General features: G+C 41.6%; 1 protein-coding gene across 3 annotated transcripts in view; it reads left to right on the top strand.

The window, feature by feature from the left end:
- Positions 1 to 262: 262 nt before the first annotated feature.
- Positions 263 to 21,133, top strand: part of GPSM2 (G protein signaling modulator 2) — a 55,537-nt gene continuing 34,666 nt past the window's right edge. For 2 of the 3 annotated variants that reach the window (XM_029062814.1, XM_029062813.1), the window contains exons 1-2: positions 263 to 334; positions 19,549 to 19,870. In XM_029062814.1, coding sequence (XP_028918647.1) covers positions 19,809 to 19,870 — 62 coding nt within the window. In that variant the 5' untranslated portion in view covers positions 263 to 334; positions 19,549 to 19,808. The remainder of the gene's footprint in view (positions 335 to 19,548; positions 19,871 to 21,133) is intronic. The other variant, XM_029062815.1, reaches the window with a different exon arrangement.

Raw genomic sequence — 21,133 nt, 5'->3', positions numbered from 1 at the left:
GAGAGAGAGAGAGGGAGAGAGAGAGAGAGAGAGAGAGAGAGAGAGAGAGAGAGAGAGAGAGAGAGAGAGAGAGAGAGAGAGAGACTGTCCTTGGCGCAGGCGCAGAGCGTCGGGGGAGCCGTTGGGCGCCCGCGGGGCGGCGGAGCGAGGGGGCTGAGCGGTGGGCGGCGAGCCTGGCTGACGTCACGGGCCGGGGGGCGCGCGCCGGGCGCTGGGCGTGGGGCTGCCTGGGGCGGGGGCCCGGGCCCGGGCCCGGCGGGCGGCGGAGGCGGCGGCGGCGGCGGCAGGGCGGACACCCCGGGGACCCCCCTCCTCCTAACCGGACTCTGCCCAGGTAAACGGGGTCGGGTCGGGGGACACTTTAAACCGGACGGGCCTCCTCCTCCCTGCAGCCGGCCGGTCCTGGGGGGGGGGGGGGGGGAGGCGCTTTTCTCCTCACGACAGGGGCGGAGCGGGCGCCTCTCCCCGTCCAACGGCAGGGACTGTCTCTATCTGTTGCCGACTTGTTCATTCCAAGCGCTTAGTACAGTGCTCTGCACAGAGGAAGCGCTCAATAAATACGAATGAATGAATGAATAATAATGTTGGTATTGGTGAAGCGCTTCCTCTGTGCAGAGCACTGTTCTGGGAAGGGATCCAGGGTCATCAGGTGGTCCCTTGTGAGGCTCCCAGTCTTCATCCTCATTTTCCAGAGGAGAAAACAGTGAAGCGACTTGCCCACAGTCACCCAGTTGTTCGGGGATTCGAACCCACGACCTCTGACTCCGCATTCATTCATTCAATAGTGTTTATTGAGGGCTTACTATGTGTAGAGTACTGTTCTAAGCGCTGGGGGGGATCCAGGGTCATCAGGTGGTCCCTCGTGAGGCTCCCAGTCTTCATCCCCATTTTCCAGAGGAGGAAACAGTGAAGTGACTTGCCCACAGTCACCCAGCTGTTAGGGGATTCGAACCCACGACCTCTGACTCCGCATTCATTCATTCAGTAGTGTTTATTCAGCGCTTACTATGTGCAGAGCACTGTACTAAGCGCTTGGAATGGACAAGTCGGCAACAGATAGAGACAGTCCCTGCCCTTTGACGGATTTACAGTCTAATCGGGGGGAGACAGGCAGACAAGAACAATGGCAATAAATAGAGTCAAGGGGAAGAACATCTCATAAAAACAATGGCAAATAAATAGAAACAGGGTGATGTACATCTCATTAAACAAACTAAATAGGGGGATAAAGATATATTTCAACATTTTTATTATTATCCAGACCACCGACTTCTTATCTTGTGAAAGGGCAGGTGTGGGTCACCTCTGCCGGGGTGGGGTGCGTGCGCTGGGACGCTTGAATTTCTCCTTGGTTACTTTTTAGTTTCTCTTTTATTGGTCAGTTTAGTGGGTGGGATTCAGGGCAGTCGAAGTAGGAAGGTCCACCGATGTTTAATTTTCCCCTAGCGCTAAGAGAAAGCCACGAGGAAAGCCGGCGTGTTTCCGGACTCATTTGTATATTTTATTTATGACCCTATTTATTTTGTGAATGAGGTGTGCATCCCCTTGATTTTGTTTATCGTGATAACGTTGTCTTGTTTTTGTTTCCTTCTGTTTTGTCTGCCCTCTTTCTCCCCCCATTAGACTGTGAGCCCATCATTGGGCAGGGACTGTCTCTATCTGTTGCCCAATTGTCCATTCCAAGCGCTTAGTCCAGTGCTCAGCACCTAATGAGCTCTCAGTAAATACTAATGAAACAGTGGCACCGATGGTTGTAATCTCTTTGATTTTTAAAATAATAATGATGATAAACGCTTACTACTCATTCAATAGTATTTATTGAGCGCTTACTAGGTGCAGAGCACTGGACTAAGCGCTTGGAATGGACAATTCAGAAATAGAGGCCATCCCTGCCCACTGATGGGACTCTATGCCAAGCACTGTACTAAACGCTGGGGGAGATACGAGGTAATTCATTCATTCAATAGTATTTATTGAGCGCTTACTATGTGCAGAGCACTGGACTAAGCGCTTGGAATGGACAGTTCGGCAACAGAGACAGTCCCTGTCCAGTGATGGCCTCAGTCTAATCCGGGGAGACAGCAGAGTAAAACAAAAGGAAACAAAAACAAGACAACATTATCACAATAAATAGAATCGAGGGGAGGTACACCTCATTAACAAAATAAATAGGGTCATAAATTAGGTTGTCACCCGTGGGGCTCCCAGTCTTCACCCCCATTTTACAGCTGAGGACCTTGAGGCACAGAGAAGTTAAATGACTTGCCCAAAGTCGCAGAGCTGACAAGTGGCGACGTCGGGATTAGAACCCACAACCTCTGACTCCCAAGCCCGGGGTCTTTTGTAGCAAAAAGACTATTCTGCTCCTCTTTTAAACACCTTTTAAAAGGAAAATATTTGGTAGGCGAGTGTTGGAAATCCCGATCGATATTGGACAGGCTGTTTAGTGGAAGCGGGTGGAAACTTTTCCTGTTCCTAATGTATAAATTGGTTTGGACTGTGGACCTTTAGAGTTGGTAGTTGCTTCGAGGGAAATTTAGGAAACCAACGTCCGACCGCTGCTTTGGAAGCTTTCATTTTAGTACTGCACGGGAGATCTCCACCTTTGATCCGTGAATATCAAATAGCCACTTGTGGTCACTTTTGATCACCGAGTCGCCCCTGTTCCTTGTCCCCGAAAACAGTTTTAGTTGACCAGGGGCCACCCAGCAGGTAAACAGGGGTTGAAGGTAGGCACTTGTTGCTGTCTGTTAACTTCTCCCCTTTCCAAGTCTTTTGAAAAAATTAGTGCCAAACCCCTTAGCCTTGCAATTTTCATGAAAACCCCCCTTAACGTATTCATGAATTTAGGACACTTTACAAACTCGGCCACAGGCACCTTAAATTGGCAGGCTTGGGGGATGAATTGTTAATCCCTCCCCCCTCATCGGCAGGAGTGAGGGGTATTTTGGAATAAGATGATTTTATTTAAATGGATTATAATTTTTTTCCCCTGCATATAACGCCCTTCCACACTGTAAAGAATGTGGAGTTAAACTCGTGAGGATAGGGAATATCAGTGTGCGTTGGACTCGCTCAAGTGCTAAGTACAGCGCCCTGCACACAATAAGCGCTCAGATATGATTGATTGGAGTTTTCCCTTAAGTGACGGCACCGCCTAGTTCTTTTTGGCTGCTTCTTCTTGCTCCAGTAGATCCAAGAATTGGACATTGTTAAATTTCTGGTTTGGTCCTGAAGTCCGGTATCCTGGTTAAAGCAGAGTTACTCTGAGTGACTTGCCAGCAGGTAACCTTGACTTTTAAGCTGTAGGATTTTACTCTTTTTAAAATACCTATTTTCCTTCCATTTTTTTCTCTAAAGACACATATAGAAACTTATAATTATCACTGTAACTCTTCAAGCTGCATTCTTTTGCAGTGAATGCTGTGAAGCGGCGTTCCCTAGTGGAAAGAGCACAGGCCTGGGAATCAGAAAGCCTGGGTTCTGATTCCGGGTCTGTCACTTGTCTTCTGTGTGACCTTTGGCAAGTTGCTTTGCTTCTCTGTCCCTCAGTTAACTCATCCATAAAATGGGAATTAAGACTGAAAGCCCTTTGTGGGACAGGGACTATGTCCAACCTGATTAGCTTTTTATATACCCTGGCGTTTAGTAGAGTGCCTGGCACATAGTAAGTGCCTAACAAATACTATTCAAAAAAAAAAACCAAAACGGAACAAACCTAGCCGTATGGGCCTCCATTCATGGTTCAAACTCTTGAGGCTTATAAAATTTCACAAATTGAAGGTATGGGAATATTACTTTTTTGGGGGCAATTCTGAAATTTTGAAATAAATCAAAATCCTCATTTAAACAAAAAGAATATACATACCTTTTTTTTATTTTCCTGCATTCCATTGGTATGGTACTGAATATAAATTAGTCGTACCTCAGGTGTCTATCTGGAGGGAAATAAAGAATTTTCTGAGAAGAAAATATAGTGCAGAGATACCTCTTCATTGTTCGTGAACACTATTTTAGTACTTATTTGCCCTAAATCACAAAGTGATCTCAGGTTAAGAAGAAAAAAGGAGTCATTTTCCAAATATCCACATTGTTTGGAAAGGAACCTCTCCTCCTTCCCCCTCTCCAGATTCTTTTCATTGTTTGGATGTGGGTCAGATATTCATCCTCTCTTTTGAAAGCTGGCAGAAGCTATTGCTGTTCATTTTGTTCGTTTCCAAATATGCCCTCTAAGCTAGAAGAGAATTAAATGAAAAATTAAGTAGGGGCTCTATTTAGAAACGATAAAGAGCAATTAATGAGATGAGAGAATTTAGGGCAGAGGATTTAGACAGGCTTAAGTAACTTTGTGCGAAGAATTCTAAACCAGAGCTGCTTGCACTTAAATTGTCTGGCCTTCGGGAGTTTGATCATTTATAATGAATCTGTTAATTTTGGCATTACAAAAACAGTGCTCACACTTGCTTTTAAACTCTGAATTTCGTTTTGGTGGAAAAGGAGAAAAAGGAATATTATTATAATTTTAATGAGTAGTTTCCCTTTAACTTGTACAACCCTGTATTATAAAGCTAAACAGTAATATTTTGCTAACGAGTTTGGCAGAGAGAGACAAATTTGACTTTTGAAAAGTCCTTAATTCCTGTCCCCCTAAGAAATCTTATTGTACACTTTTGCACTAGTTTTAAAAAATAAAGATCCACAGAATTTCTTCCCTTTTGTGTTAAATGTACAGAATTTCCTGTATAGGAAATGTAGTCAAATTTATATTCCTTTTATTAAAGCAGATAATATTTACCCAAAAAGAATGCAGTGAGAAAATAGCAATTTGGAAATTTTTTGTGTGTTGTAGAGTGCATTGTAGATCATGGTAAACCACTATAAAATTATACACATTTTAGTGAAACTAATTTTTTTAAACTGAAATCTTGGTTTGCGTTTTGTTTCGGCATTTATTTAATTTGGGGCCAACATATTTTTTTTAGTGAATGAAAATGTTAATGATGTTCATAACAAGTTAGAGTTATGCAGCTTTTGCTTTGTATTTTGCTAGTGTTACTATAAGTACGTTTTAAATGTGTGAAAAGGAATTGTTACATTTCCTTGGCTTGTACATCTCTGAAACTTTTTGACACTATTTCAATCATTTTTTTTCCTCATTATCTATAACCCTAGAACTGGATTTGTTTGTCCAAAATAGAATTGGGAAAACGTATAGGCTGTAAAATAAAATGCTAAAAAAAGGAATAGAGTCGTTTTGAAGATTTTGAGAGGGTTTTATATGGGTGAAAACTTTAAAGAGAAGCCATTCCCACCGATTTTCAGAATCTATTGGTTTAGAATTTTCACATTTAAAATTAGCTTTAACGAGAAATAGGAAACTGAATTTTAAATGTGTACGTATGAATTTTAAGTTTAATTTTCCCAACTGATAACGTTGGGCCCTGTTGAAAAAGACACACTACTGTTTAAGAAAACCTATTATGAACATTTGGTTACTTCATTTTATTTGGCCACACCCACTTTCCTGCACTGACTTGCCTATTGCTAATGAGAATTATTTTATTCTTATGTAGACACAGAGCTACTCAAATATGTACACAGATATACATTCTTTTTTATTGGGAAGATAAAGGATAGGAATTAATGGAGAAAATTAAGCTTTATGCACCAGTAAAATTATTTTGTGATGTCTGCTGAGGTGCTGCATATACTTTAGAATTTTTTATTGTTTTACTTTATGATAGGATTTGTAATGAAACTTACAGCAGTGCCTACTGGCTGTTTTATTGAAGTTTTTAAATTTTCCCATTAACTGTGTATAAAATATAATGAATCACTTAACATTTTAAAGTTGTTTCCTATTTTACAACTACCTGAAGGCCTTCATTTTGCCCTTTGGTTAACAGCCAGCTCTTCTTTGTTTATCTTAGTATTAGCACCTAATGCTGATTTTCCATCTCCTGCCTATAGATCATTTCCAACCTTTGCCCAGCAAGTTTGAGTACATAGCTCTTCCCTCTCCTTCCCCCCACAACTAAAAAGCTCCATTCACCTGATACTAATATATTTCACCCACCCCTTAAGTTAGCATTTTGGGAATCATCTTCAACAAGTCAATCAGTGGTATTTATTGAGTGCTTATTGAGTGGCAGAGCACTGTGCTAAGTGCTTGGGAGAGTAGAGTATGATAAATGGAAGTTGAGTTCTGCCCAGAAGCTTGTGGTCTGCAGGAAGCTTACAGTCGTCTGTCATGCCTGCTAGTCATGTCTCTCCTGTGCACTGTTGTTATCATTACTACCCTCTACTCATCTCTCTTGTTCAACCCACACATTGTCTGTCACGATATCTTGTTAGTTCTTCCTTCACAACATCTGTAGAATCTACTCTTTCCTCTCCATTCGCACTACCACCATGCTGATCCAAGCACTTATCTCCTGCTGTGACTCCTGTGGCACTCCTCTCCAGCACATATTTGACTCTGCTGCTCAGGTCATTTTCCTGAAACATCTCCCCATTTCTATGAAACCTCCGATGGTTACCCATCCACCTCTGCCGGCTTTAAGACACTCATTTAGCTCTCACCCTACATATCTTGCTGATCTACCACATCCCAGCCCACACGCTTCACTTCTCTCAAGCCAGTCTACTTTCTCCATACCTTGATCTTGTCTATCCGGCCAGTGACCCTGTGCCCATGTTCTCCTGAAGGACTGGAACTCCCTCCTCTATATCCCAACTGTTCCCAACTTCAAAACCCTCCAAAAGTCACATCCTGTCCAAGAGACCTTCCCAGACTTAATCTTCTTATTTCTTGTATCTGCTCTCTCCTCTGTGTCGACTAGGCACTTGTCTCAGTACCCCTTAAGCACTTTGATATTCACCCCATCCCCACATTATTTGTATAAATAGTCTTTGACTCTATTACCTTTATTCCTATTCTCTTTTAATGTTCAGCTGCCCCTGTCGTCTGTAAACTCCTTGAGGGTAGGGATCAAGTCTACCAATTCAGTCATATTATACTTTCCAAGTGCTAAGTACAGTGCTCTGCACACAACAGTTGCTCATCTGCACCCCTCTGTCAACCAGTAGTATTTATTAAGCTCCTACACTTGGGAGAGTAAAGGGGAGTTAGATATAATCCCTGGCCTCAAGAAGCCTGCGTGGTGGTGGGGAATATGGACACTGAAGTAATCGGGATAGGAGGGTAAAAATAAAATGGAAAGTGGATACATACATAAATGAATGGTTTACTAGGGTAAGCAAAATTTGTATAGGGTGGCTGTGGATAGAACATAGATGCGTAGTTGGTGTGAAGAGGATAGATTTATAACCTGGTGAGAACAGAAATTAATCGGGGAAGGCCTCCTAGAGGAGACGTGATTCAGAATGGCTTTAAAGGTGGGAAGACCTGTGGTTGTCGGATGCAGGGTTCCTGACAGGGAGGAAGGCTTGAGCAAGGGGTTGACGGCAGGACTCCTCAGAGGGACAAAGAGTCTGAACTGGGGTTTAGTTGAAGAGAGTGGATTGAGTGGGTTTTTTTTTTTTTTTTTTTTTAAGCCAATGGTCAGGTATTTGTGTTTGATGTAGAGAGGAACAGACAACCAGTGACTGTATTTAAGGAGTGGGGAGATCTGTGCAGAACATCCCCTCTCCTACTGTTTTGCACAAATCTCCTTTTGTTCAAAAATGCTTGCACCATATCCTTTCTAAACATTAAATTTCTTACGACTTCTGATATGGAAAGATGCTAAGATTACCTTTTCAGACCATGATTTTGGCCTTTAGTTCTTTAGTGTCCGTCTTCCTCTGTAGACTGCAAGCTCCCTTATAGGCAGAGATCGCATCTACCAGCTCGTGTTGTACTTTCCCAAGCACTTAGTAAAGTCTGCCCACAGTAAGCCCTCGGTACCATTGATTTGGGTGATTTACAAGATTATTTTGATCTGGAAAATGAGCTCATGACATTTTCAAGTTTATGATTACAATTTTAAACTTTTTAAATTGATAATGAATTTGAGCACTTTTTATGTACAAAGCACCGGACTAAGCACTTGGAAGAATACAGTAGAGTTGGTATCAATCAGATATGTATATATATTGAGTACTTATTCTGTACAGAGCACTATACCAAGCTCTTGGGAGAGCACAGTATAACAGAGTTAACAGACACATTCCCTGCCCAAAAGGATCTGGCAGTCTAGAGTCACTGAAATTCATTATGGATCTGGTGAGAACAGTACATTCATTCACTTGTATTTATTGAGTGCTTATTGTATGCAGAGCACTGTACAAAGCGCTTGGAAAGTACAGTTTGGCAACAGATAGAGACAATCCCTACCCAACAACTGGCTCAGTCTAGAAGGGGGAGACAGACAATAAAAGTAGACAGGTATCAATACCATCAAAAAAGATAAATAGAATCATAGATAAATACACATCATTAATAAAATAAGTGCTGAGACTCTGTGGGTTGGGCGAATATCAAGAGCTTAAAAGATAATAATAATGTTGGTATTTGTTAAGCGCTTACTATGTGCCAAGCACTGTTCTAAGCGCTGGGGTAGATAAAAGGTAATCAGGTTGTCTCACGTAGGGCTCACAGTCTTCATCCCCCATTTTACAGATGAGGGAACTGAGGCCCAGAGAAGTTGAGTGACTTGCCCAGGGTCACAAAGCTGACAAGCGGCGGAGCCGGGATTAGAACTCGTGACCTCTGACTCCCAAGCCCAGGCTCTTGCCACTGAGCCATGCTGCTGCTCTGATGTAGATCCAAATGCATAGGCAAGGGAGAGGGAGTAGGGAGTATCTCGGCTCTAAAGTTTTCAGTACATGTAGAAAGTTTGAACTGTTTTATTTAGATAAGAAGTATAACTATGTTCTGTCATGACCATTAATGCATATTGTATTTCTAAATTTTAAAGGAGTTCTTGTAGCGTTCCTCTTTAAATTATGAATTACTTGCTTATAAAATGAATAGTACCAATATGAATGATACTGTGCAATTGATGAGAGGTAGCCAGCAGTCAGTGGTATTTGGTGATACTTATTTGAAAATACCATAAGAATATTATCCTATTTTGTGAAAAAAGATTTCCTTCTAACTTGTCAGCCTCTTTTTTTGTTTCAGTGTTTTAAAGAATCTTTAAAATGAATGTCTTAAATGGGTCTAGTGACTGTCCCCAACAATGGCACCAGAGGATTTTTGAGGGAAAATTATAATCGTTGCCTTCCTTGACAGTCATCCTTATGGATGTTCTTGTAATACGGACAAACTTCCTGATAATAATAATGTTGGTATTTGTTAAGCGCTTACTATGTGCAGAGCACTGTTCTAAGCGCTGGGGTAGACACAGGGGAATCAGGTTGTCCCACGTGGGGCTCACAGTCTTAATCCCCATTTTACAGATGAGGGAACTGAGGCACAGAGAAGTGAAGTGACTTGCCCACAGTCACACAGCTGACAAGTGGCAGAGCTGGGATTCGAACTCATGAGCCCTGACTCCAAAGCCCGTGCTCTTTCCACTGCGCCACGCTGCTTCTCTATGCATCTCTATGCATCTATGCTGATGCATCCATATTATATTCCCCTAAAACATGGATATGCGTGGATGAGAAGCAGCGAGGCATAGTTGATAGAACATGGGCCTGGGAATCAGAAGGCTCTGCCACTTGTCCACTGCGAGACCATGGGCAAGTCACTTAACTTCTGTGTGCCTCAGTTACCTCATCTGTAAAATAGGGTTTAAGACTGTGAGCCCCACACGGGACATAGACTATGCCCAACCTGATCAGCTTGTATCTACTCCAGCTCTTAGTTCTTCAGTCTGGCACAAAGTAGGTGCTTAACAAGTACCATTTTTTTTAAAATGGCAGTATTGTGGGTTGTGCTTTCACGCCGACTTCCATATTTTTCTGTTTCATCCTAAAGCAGTCCAGAATTGGGGTGAAGTAAAAGAGGCAGAGCTCCTTGGTGGACTTATCCTTTTCAATTCACTGTGAGAGTACAGAGTACTGCTTTCAGATCAATTGTACATATTTACTGAGCACTTACTGTGCGCAGAGCATTGTACTAAGCACGTGGGAGAGCACAATATAGCCGAGGTGCTAGACACAGACCCTGCCCAGACTGAGCAGCTGCCTCCTAGGTTGTGTTCAGGGAGGGGTGGGGAAGGTGGGCGGAGAAAACAGCTGAACTACATTTTCAGTGAAATGCAGCCTAGAATCAGGGCAGGAGAGTCTGGTTTGCCCAAGTCCACCTAAAATCTCTGCCCCATCTCTCAGATCTAATCTGTCCCGCTTCTGTCTCTGACCTCAGGTGAAGCAAGTGGAGAAGTTGGGTTTCAAGCCTGTGTTTGGAGGTGCAGGAGGAGGGAGGGGTGTGGAGAGCGGGGAAGAGGTCAAATCCCCTGTAGGGATTTGACTTAAGTTGGGCAGGGCTGATGGATACAGGCCTACTGGTAGCAATTAGTGTCAGCCAAGTCTCTGGAGTTAACATAGTATGGTCATTCGAGATGGGGGTATGCCTTGAATGTCCCTTTAATGACATATTATGGCCTTCTCATCCAAATCCTTCTTAATAATGATAATAATTGTGATATTTGTTAAGCACTTACTCTGTGCCAGTCTCTGTACTAAGCGCAGGGGTGGATCCAAGTAAATCGGGTTGGACATAGTCCCTGTCCCACGTGGGGCTCACAGTCTCCATCCCCATTTTCCAGATGAGATAACTGAGGTAACAGCAAAGTGAACTGACTTGCCCAAGGTCACACAGCCTATATGTGGAGGAGCTGGGATTAGAACCCGTGACCTTCTGACTCCCAGACCCGTGCCATATCCATTATGCCATGCTTCTAGCTCTTGATATTTGCTGCCTACACAACTTCTGCGTACCATCTGATGTGAGAAGTTTTCCTTTAGTTTGTTTTGCTTATTTTAGCTTTAGTGCCTGTCCCTGTTCCTGGTTTTGTGGGATTTGGTGAACAGCAATTCCATGTCTACCTGGGCCACACCCATCCTGTTTCTGTATATTTGTCAGATTCCTTGTCAGCCTTCATCTCTGCAGGCTGGAGAAACTTAACCTTTTCCTTTTTTTTTTCCTTCATGTCAAAAACCTTGGTGTGCACTTCACTGCAGCGGTTTACAAGGCAACTGCCGGGATTACAGCCCCGCTTTTTAGTACTAGGTGGTGATCGCTGGGGCGGTAAATAGGTTCTTGGCATTAAAAACCTTTGTGTGCTCTTTGCAGTGTGCTGCAACCCTGCTTTCCTTCTTGCTGATTGCAGACCATGCCTCTGTGGGCACATGAACGTGTCGGAACAAAAGTATAAGTGGGGTTGTGAAAACCACTATCGCTGTAATCAATTCCTTGGAGCAGGTCCTTGATCCTGAGGCCTCAGGATTGAAGCTTAGCTAGCCTCCTCGAATGGAGACTCCAACAATCATTTTCCCCACAAGAGCCCCTCCATCCCCTAATCATTTTGGTTGCCCTTCTCTGAACCGTCTGCAGCTCTGTTATGTCCTTTATATATAAAACAGTTTGACTGGAAACCACGAGCTGATAAAAGTTTCTTCGGCCAGATTTTTCCCCAATAGGTGTACTCTGGCCTCATCGCCACTCCATATAATGTCAAATGTGGCATATGTGTAAAGGATTCTTTAAAAATTCCAATTTCCACATAGTAGCTCGGAAAGACAACTGGTAGTTGAAGTCAATTTGGGTGAGAGTTCAGCTTGTCAGGATCCTGGAGGGGTTTTAGAGGGGAACTCTGGGTTGTTGCCATGGATTCGCTCTTATTGTTGATTCCTGTAACAGCGTTGTGTTCATGAGAGGGGGACGAGAGTCGCTTTACAATAAAATAAGGAAAGAAGGGCCCTTTCCCCTTATTGGAGGAAAAGGCAAACTTTTTCAAATGAATCAATTTGGCTTTTTGAGTTAACTGGTTGAGTGAAGAAGCAAACAAGTTACTGTTTCCTAAAGCCAATTCCTAAGGTATTTTTTTCCTTAAACTCTTATGCTTGATATTTACATTTGTTCATTCTCCTACTTATAAATGATTTCTTAAAATAGTTTAAACCTTCTTATTAATACATAATTCTAATTTGTCCAGGGAGTTAAAAAAATTAATCCATGAAAACTAAGAATATGCTGTCACCAGTTTTTTTTTTCTTTCACCAAAATCAGAGAAAATCAATGGAGAAACTAATATATCAAAGTATGCTTAGATATTAAAAAAACTAATGGGAATCCAGAGTGCTACCAAATAGTGTATCTTCGTGCCTAATGTAGTTTTGGTTGGTGTGACATGGCAGCATTTTATTGACAAAGAACATTTAGGGCCATTTTTGTCATACTGAGGTTCATGAAATGGTCAGTAAGTCCTTGGGCCCCAAGTCCCCTGTTTGCCCCCCCCCAAAAGTTAAGGCTTAACCTTTGTCCTGCATAACAATCCCAAGGGGTGTGAACCTTTTATCCCATATTTATGATATGGTTGATGGTGAAATTACTCAATCTCCTGGAAAGCTATAGCAGTAATTGCTGTGAATTGGCATGTCCAGTAAAGTGTCTCTGTAGTAAAGAAATCCTTAGTATAGGATTTCCTGTGCTAATTCAATTTCCTTGGAAGTGATTCAAACAGAAGGTTTCCAATTTAAATGCACCTATGACTTCAAAAGACAAGTTCCTTTGTTATTGCTATTTTCTTCAGGCACTGTGAGGGTGGGATTAAAGTAAAGGCAGTTCTTTGCTTATGAGTCCTTGCTCTTCTGTTTTGTGGAGATTTCCTTGGAGTAGATAGAAGATGAGTATTAAAGAAGGCTGCCAGCATTTGCAAACATGCCTACAACATGTTGGTGTAGGAAGACAGAATGTAGTTCTACCCATGATACAGTAATAATAGTATTAAACATTTACTGGTTGTAGATCACTGTACTAAGTGCCAGCGCAGAGTACACAAGTGGACAGAGTGGTGATGCTCCTTGATATTGTAATAATTGTTATTTAAGCGCTTACTATTTGCCAGGCACTATACTACGCGTTGGGCTGGATATAAGCAAAGTGGGTTGGACATAGTCCCTGTCCCACGTGGGGTTCACAATCTCAATCCCCATTTTACAGGTGAGGTAACTGAGGCCCAGTAAAGTGACTTGCTCAAGGTCACACAGCAGACAAGTGGCAGATCTGGGATTAGAACCCATGACCTTCTGACTGACTCCCGGGCCCATGCTTTATCTACTACATCATGCTGTTTCTCATAAGCAACTGTGTCATGGAGGAGGTATTTTCATAAGCTTACATTTTCTAAATTAGTGTCCATTCTGGAATTTCTGCGAAAATATGAAACTCCTCTGCATGCTAGAATGCTATTACTAAACTACTATTTAGGATTTCCTAAAGTAACTTAACGAATAGTATCCCAATGTTTTAAAGAGGACTTGTAATAGGTTTGAGGTTTGCAAGATAGAGCAAAAATGGAAGCTTTTGTTCTGCTTACTCTAATGGTTTTTCAACTCTCGTGAAAACTTGGCTCCTCCAAAACCAGTCTATTCAATGTACCATGATCTTGTCTATCTCATTGCCAGTTCTGTACCCACAATTTTCCCTCTGACCTGGAGCCGTCTCTCACTTTCCCCATCTTCAAAGCCATCCCCAAATCACATCTCCTGAAGTGTCCTTTTCCAACTAAAAAAAGGCCAGTCCACATCTGTCCCCACTCTAGTCTATTCTTCATTCCGCTACCCGGATTATCTTCCTGCAGAAACACTCTGGGCATGTCACACCCCTCCTCAAAAACCTCCAGTGGTTGCCTATCAACCATCGCACGAAAGAAAAACTCTTGGCTTCAAAGCTCTCCATCACCTTGCCCCCTCCTACCTCACCTCTCTTCTCTCTTTTTACTGCCCACCCTCTGCTGCCCACCTCCTCACCGTCCTCCGTTCATGCCTATGCTGCCGTTGACTTCTGGCCCATGTCCTACTGCTATCCTGGAATGCCCTCCCTCCTCACCTCTGCCAAACTAACTCTCTTCCCCACTTCAAGGCCCTACTGAGAGCTCACCTCCTCCAGGAGGCCTTCCCAGACTGAGCCCCCCTTTCCCCTCTGCTCCTCTTCCCCTCCCCTTCCTCCCTCTCCCCTGCTCTTCCCCCTTCCCCTTCCCTCAGCACTGGGCATAATTGTATATATTATTATCCTGTTTATTTTGTTAATGAGGTATATCTCTCCTTGATTCTATTTATCTTGATGATGTTGTTTTGTTTTATTCTGTTTTGCTTTGCTGTCTGTCTCCCCCATTTAGACTGTGAGCCCGTTATTGGGCAGGGATGATCTCTATCTGTTGCCAAATTGTACATTCCAAGCGCTTAGTACAGTGCTCTGCACATAAGTGCTCAATAAATCCTATCGAATGAATGATTCTGCCTGGATCACTTTAAAAAAAGTACAATTTGTATCTTCCCACTCCTAAAGAACTTCCAGTGGTTGCACATCCACCCCTGCATCACAAATAGAAACTCTTTCTGCTTTAAAACACTCAATCAGCTTGCCTCCTCTAACATCACTGGTTTCTTAGTACGGCCAGCCCTCACACTTTGCTTCTCTAGTTCCATCTTGCCAACTGTGCCTCAATCTCAACTACCTTCCCCTCCACTCATTTTCCACATCATCCCTTTGACCTGGAACTTCCTCCCCTCCACATATGGCAGACCACCACTCTTCCCACCTTTGAAACCTAATTAAAAATAACTTTTCCTCCAAGAGGCCCTCCCTGACTAAGCCCTCATTTCCCGACTCTTTCCCTTCTGTGTATCATGTGCACTTGAATCTGTACCCAAATACTTCATATAAGCACTTGATTTTTGCCCCCAGCATTTATATACATACCCATAATTTTTTTATTTCTTTTTGTGGGCAGGGAACTTTTCTAACAAATATGTACTTGTCTAACAAATATGTTGTATTCTTCCAAGCACTTAGTACAGATTTCTGCACATATTAAGCTCTCAATGAATAACATTGATTCCTTCATTGCCCTTACTCTCCCTTTTTCAAAACCTTTAAGCACTGTGCTCCTTAAGCACTTGCTATTCACCCCCACTCAGCCCCACAGCACTGAAGTACATATCCATAATTTATTTACATTAATGCCTGCCTCCCTCTGTAGAAGTTTCCTGTAGGCAGGGAACAGGCTACCAACGTTACTGTATGGCACTCTTCCAAGTGCAGTGCTCTGCACACAGCATGTACTCAATACAGTTATTAATCTACAGATTTTAGCTGAAATCATGACTTCATCTGTTTCAGCACCTTATAATGATGCATCAAATTGTTGAAGCTTGATGATGTCCTTATTCAAAGATTCCCTTGGAATAAGATACGATTCTCAACTGTAAATTCCACCTCCCTTCAATTTTTTTTGTGTGTGTATTTATCAACTCAGAGTTTATTCTACATCTTGAAAATCTGACACAATCTGTGAGCGGTTTCCTCCAAGAGTTATCCATTGTTGATCACTTAATCTCATTAGCCCAAGTAGGGAGGAGGAAGCTGGGAGGGATTTATTTTAGTCCTCTACTGGAATGTAGGAGTTATTTTTATTTGTTTATTGTGTGTGTATATGAGTGTAAAGTGTCAAGCAGTATTGTTTGTCACGCCGGCCAAGAGATCAAGCAATCCTACCTGAATTGTATGTCTAATCAAGCAGTCGTATTTATTGAATGCTTAATGTGTGCAGAAAACCGTATTAAGTGTTTGGAAAAGTATGGTACAACAGAATTAGCAGCCACATTCCCTGCCCATAATGAGTTTACAGAAGAGATGGTGTGGTTGTCACCTGGGGTATATGTATACTGGGCTAGATGGACCCGTTTGGTATTTCTGAGTTTAAGGAGAGGTTCACAGGTGGGTTCACATACCTCACAGCTTTCTTCACTTCACTTAGGATCTTTAAGCACTTGTTATCACCCCTCTGGACTGTAAACTCGTCTTGGGAAGGGAATATGTCAATTGTTACATTGTACTCTCCCAAGCTCTCAGTATGTTGTTCTGCACACAGTAGACAATAAATACTACTAATTGACATCCTTCCCATCTCACAAGCCCATAACTTCAGTGTTGTCCTTGACTCTGCTCTCTCATTCAAACCACATATCCAATCTGTCATCAAATCCTGTGGGTCTCACCTTCTCAACGTGGCTAAAATCCGCCCTTTCCTCTCTATCCAAACTCCTACCATTACTATAGCCCTCCTCCCAGGCAGCGGTTCCTTGGTCCCAGCCGAATCGGCCACCACATGGACTCGGGAGCCCTCCAAGAGGCCTTCCCAGACTAAGCCCCACTTTTCTTCATTTCCCACTCCCTTCCGTGGCACCCTGACTTGCTCCCTTTTGCTCTCCCCCCACCCCTGCCCCACAGCATTTATGTATATATCTGTAATTTTATTTAATTATATTGATGTCTGTTTACTTGTGTTGTTTGTGTCTCCCCCTCTAGACTGTAAGGTGCTTGTGAGCAGGGATTCTCTCTCTTTATTGCTGTATTGTACTTTCCCAAGCACTTAGTACAATGCTTTGCACACAGAAAATATGATTCACCCCATCCTTAGCCCTAGCATTTATGTATATATTTGTAATTTTATATTAAGTCTTGTCATCTCCCCCCACTCCCAAACCTGTAACTCATTATGGGCAGGGACATTTCTACCAACTTTTTTGTACTGTACACTCATACAGGTACATGACAGGGGGCGGGTCAGTACCAAAGATAATTAAACCACACCGCATCTTTAACCGTTAGTTTTAGCCGTGGGGCAAAGGACATCTCAATAGGAAAGAGTTGATCCAAGAAAGATGTTGAAAAACAAACATTTCCAATTCAAAGATGAGTAAATTTCATTTGAAATTTTACAATGGTCTTTTCCCCCACGAAGTGGAAATGAATTGGGATTTCCTCATGTTCAAAATGAACATTTTCAATTACAAAGAGAAGAATTGTTACTCAAGTAGTCCCTCATTTCCTTCAAAAATCATCCTTTGGAGTTATTATTCTCAAGTGTCCATCAACAGTTCCCCCTGGGAGTATAGACAAAACACTCATCATTTATTAGTATGGTAATCTCACTTGCTAATGAATGACTATAGAGACAGAGCCAAACAAGTGATATTCATTTATTGGTCATCACCCACTGTGGGTTCTGACCTGAGTGGTTCTTGATTTGGTATATAAGGATAGTTAAGGGAGTTTAAGAGCATTTTATTGATTTTTTAAAGTAAGGAAATATTTTTCTGTCTCAAGCCTCGCTTAATTTACACCATAATCAAGGTGTTTTTGATAGATATGTATTTTGGGTTTTTTTAAATGATATTAATCACTATTGCCAGGCTCTATACGAAGTGCTAATATTATTGTCAGTGTCTGTTTTTCCTCCCCCTTAGACAGTGAGCCTCATATTAAACAGGAACTGTACTTGACTTGATTATCTTGTACCTATCCCAGTAATTGGTATAGTGCTGAGCACATGGCAAGTAGTTAACAAATACCAAAATTATTATTACGATTATAATGACAATGGAGTCTCCCATCCAGAGTGATGGATAATAATGTTGGTATTTGTAAAACACTTACTATGTGCAGAGCACTGTTCTAAGCGCTGGGGTAGATACAAGGTAATCAGGTTGTCCCACGTGAGGCTCACAGTTAATCCCCATTTTACAGATGAGGTAGCTGAGGTAGCTGAGGCACAGAGAAGTGAAGTGACTTGCCCACAGTCACACAGCTGACAAGTGGCAGAGCGAGAATTCGAACCCATGACCTCTGAGTTGTTGTTAAAATAGATGCCAGATTTTTTTCTTCTATTATAAGGCCATTTCAAGTGTATAAAGCTCTCTATAGTTACAAATGCCCTCCTTAAGTTTGACTATATTTCTTTGCTTCCCTTAAGTACTCTAATCTATATTTTAAAAACTGTTCTGAACTGTTGATTGATCCTTATACAAGATTGAAAACTGTTATGTAAATTTCTTTAAAAAATCTTACACTGAGGACAGTATTGCTTCACCTTTATTGTTCACTCTATTCCATCTTTAGAATAATAGATCAGAGAGGCAAATTCATTGTCGTATTTATTGAGCACTTACTGCTCACTGTACTAATCGCTTGGAAAGTACAATTCAGCAACAGATAGAGAAAATCCCTACCCAACAACAGGCCCACGGTCTAGAAGGGGGGAGACAGACATCAAAACAAAAAAGGTAGGCATCAATAGCATCAAATAAGCATTTACATTCTTCTAAAGAGCATACAGTAGGTTACTGAAAAATACCCACCTGACATCAGGGACACTAACCTTCCCAATTAAGGTTGTGTTTTGCATTTAGAGCAGTTGCTCCCCCGTGCCTCAGATGGCAGAGGTGAAATTGGTATTTTGTCTCCCATTGGCATCTGATTCCAGGTCCTCCCTCCCATATTTTTCCAGCTCTTTACCCATCATCACTTCTGTAACACTTATTCTAGAATGCACTACTACTGCTAATCTTACACTTGAAAAGAAATAATCACTGTGTAGGGTAGATCCAGAACTGGATTGGGCTGGCTCAAAATAATAATACTGGTATTTTAAAGTGCTCACTGTGTGTCAACACAGTTCTAAAGAAAATAGATTGGGTTTTACCTGGGGCTGCCTGTCTAAAAGGAAAGGAGAGCAGGATTTTTATACCCATTTTACAAATGAGGAACCTGAGGTACAGTGAGGTAGAGTGATGTTCCCAGGGTCACACATTCGGCAAGGAACCTGGGTCTTCTGACTCCCAGTTCTCCCCCATCCCTTCTCCTTGAGTAGAGAAAGCCAAACTAATAAAAAAAAAACTAGTACCTTGAGTCTCCCTTCTGGAAATAAATATACCTTTGTGGTGGAGAAAATAATTTGAAAAGAATATGTAGGAATACATTAGTGTAATAGAAATGTAGAGTGTAAGCTTCTTCTGGGTGGTGATTGTATCTTGTGCTCCCTTGTATTTTCCTCAACTGCATTGTTTCCACCGGCAGTCATAAATACCTTGACCATCACCACCATTATTTTGTAACATAGATTATGAATGATTTCAATCTGGGAGTTTCCCCAGCTCATAATGGATCAACCTAAGAGTGAGTTTAGAATCGCCTATACTATTAGAATTACAGTACTGCAGCTAATCTGATATTTTTGTATGTGTAACTGGAGTATGGATCCATTATTTTTCTTAGTGTGGCACTTACTGATCTTGAAATTGCTATGCCTAATTGTTCCTTTTTCTTACAACTGAAAGAATTGGCTCAAAATGAACGACTGTTATTTTAATTAAAGCTTCCTATTTAGCGTGGAAGTTACGGTAGAGGCTGACTTCTCTTACTTGCTCAAGTACTGCTTGAAAGACCTACCGTAGTTACAGCTAAAAGCCTTTCCCTCATCTCTCAAGGAACTGACGGAAGTTCACAATGTATAGGTGATGTATTTGAGGATTACTATGAGATGTTCTTTTGAATTGGGACTTCAAGCAAAGCATCTTGTATTCCTTTTGCAGAACTGCAGCTGAGGTGGAACTGAAAGGGCCAGAGATGCAAGAATTTGGGACACATTTCTGAAGCTTTAAGCTGTGTCTGACATTGATCTCCTTTCGGTACTAATAAAGAAGAATGTTGCAACAGCTGCTTAGGATGTATTAACACCAATCTATTAATATACTAACTGGGACAAGGTACCGAAAACAATTCTGCACAATAAAGGACTTGGCGTGGATGCAGTAAACACATTCCGTACTCTCTCTATTGATAATGTGCCTCAATGGAGGAAAGTGGGGTTTTAATAAACATGCGAGAAGATCATTCTTTTCATGTTCGTTACAGGTAAGACTGTCTTTTCTTAGAGTTTAGACAAAATGTTATATCCTGCTTTAAGTGAAATAATTATGAAGATTTAAGGCAACTAAAAGGATCCCTTACCTTCTGTAAATGTTCTAATGTACAAAAACTTTCTTGAAAATGTATAATATAAATTAGCTTTCTATAAAGAAAAATAGTTGTGGGGCGCCACTAGAATATTAAAAAGAATTACTGTTTTAAAGCTATGCTATATGTCTTGCTTCCCAACTTGTAATTTGATTGTCCATCAAACTGTTAGTGAAAAGTATTTGCATTTTGGGGGAAACTGCAGCTTTTGGTGAATAATTGCATGTAAAAATGGAATTTTTTATGTTTCAAAAGAGCATATATCTAAAGCTGCGATTCTAGTTAGAAACGAAAGCAATAAGTGAAAAATATACATCACCAGCCATTAGCAATAGATCAAAATCTTCTTGCAAGGGTTTTGACTACACGCTATTGTAATGTACTCTCCCAGGTGCTTAGTGCAGTGCGCTGAGTAGAGTAAGTGCTCAGTAAATACCGTTGATTGATTCATATTTGTAGCCAAGAGAGTATTAAGTGATGTTATTGAATGCTCTTGAATAAGATTGCGGTATTTAGCAAAAGGATAGCAGTGTAAAAAGTAATTGGTAGAGAAGACTTTTTTAAGCTGGGGAAAAGATGTAAACCATGGATCAGAAACAGAAGAAGCAGTGTAGCCTAGTGGATGGAGCACAAACTTTGGAATCAGAAGGACCTGAGTTCTATTCACCCCACCCCAACCCCAAAGGACTTATATAATTTTAAAATATGTGCAAAAATTACATATTCATATTAATATGTCTCCCCCTCTAGACTGTAAATTTGTTATGGGCAGGGAACATGTCCGCTAATTCTGTTGTATCATACTCTCAAATGCTTAGTACAGTGCTCTGCACCCAGATTAATTGATTACCATTGATTAATCCTAGCTCCACCACTTGTCTGCTGTGTGACTTTGGGTGAGTGACCTAACTTCTCTGTGGTTCAGTTACCTCACCTGCAAAAGGGGATTAAGATTGTGAGCCTTCACGGGACATCGATTTTTGTCCAACTTGATTAGCTCGTACCTACTCCAGCACTTAGTACAGTGTCTACATAGTAAGCACTTGAGCTACCATTAAAAAATAACCACAACAAGAAGCATGAGAAACAAGGGTGAGGAATAGTTAGGAGCTTTGCTCTGGAGGTCTGCGTACCTATTGAGAGGAACATTCCAAGCTGCAA

This window comes from Ornithorhynchus anatinus, chromosome 4, assembly GCF_004115215.2.
Source record: "Ornithorhynchus anatinus isolate Pmale09 chromosome 4, mOrnAna1.pri.v4, whole genome shotgun sequence".
NCBI lineage: Eukaryota > Metazoa > Chordata > Mammalia > Monotremata > Ornithorhynchidae > Ornithorhynchus > Ornithorhynchus anatinus.
This window is presented reverse-complemented; position numbering and strand designations above follow the sequence as displayed.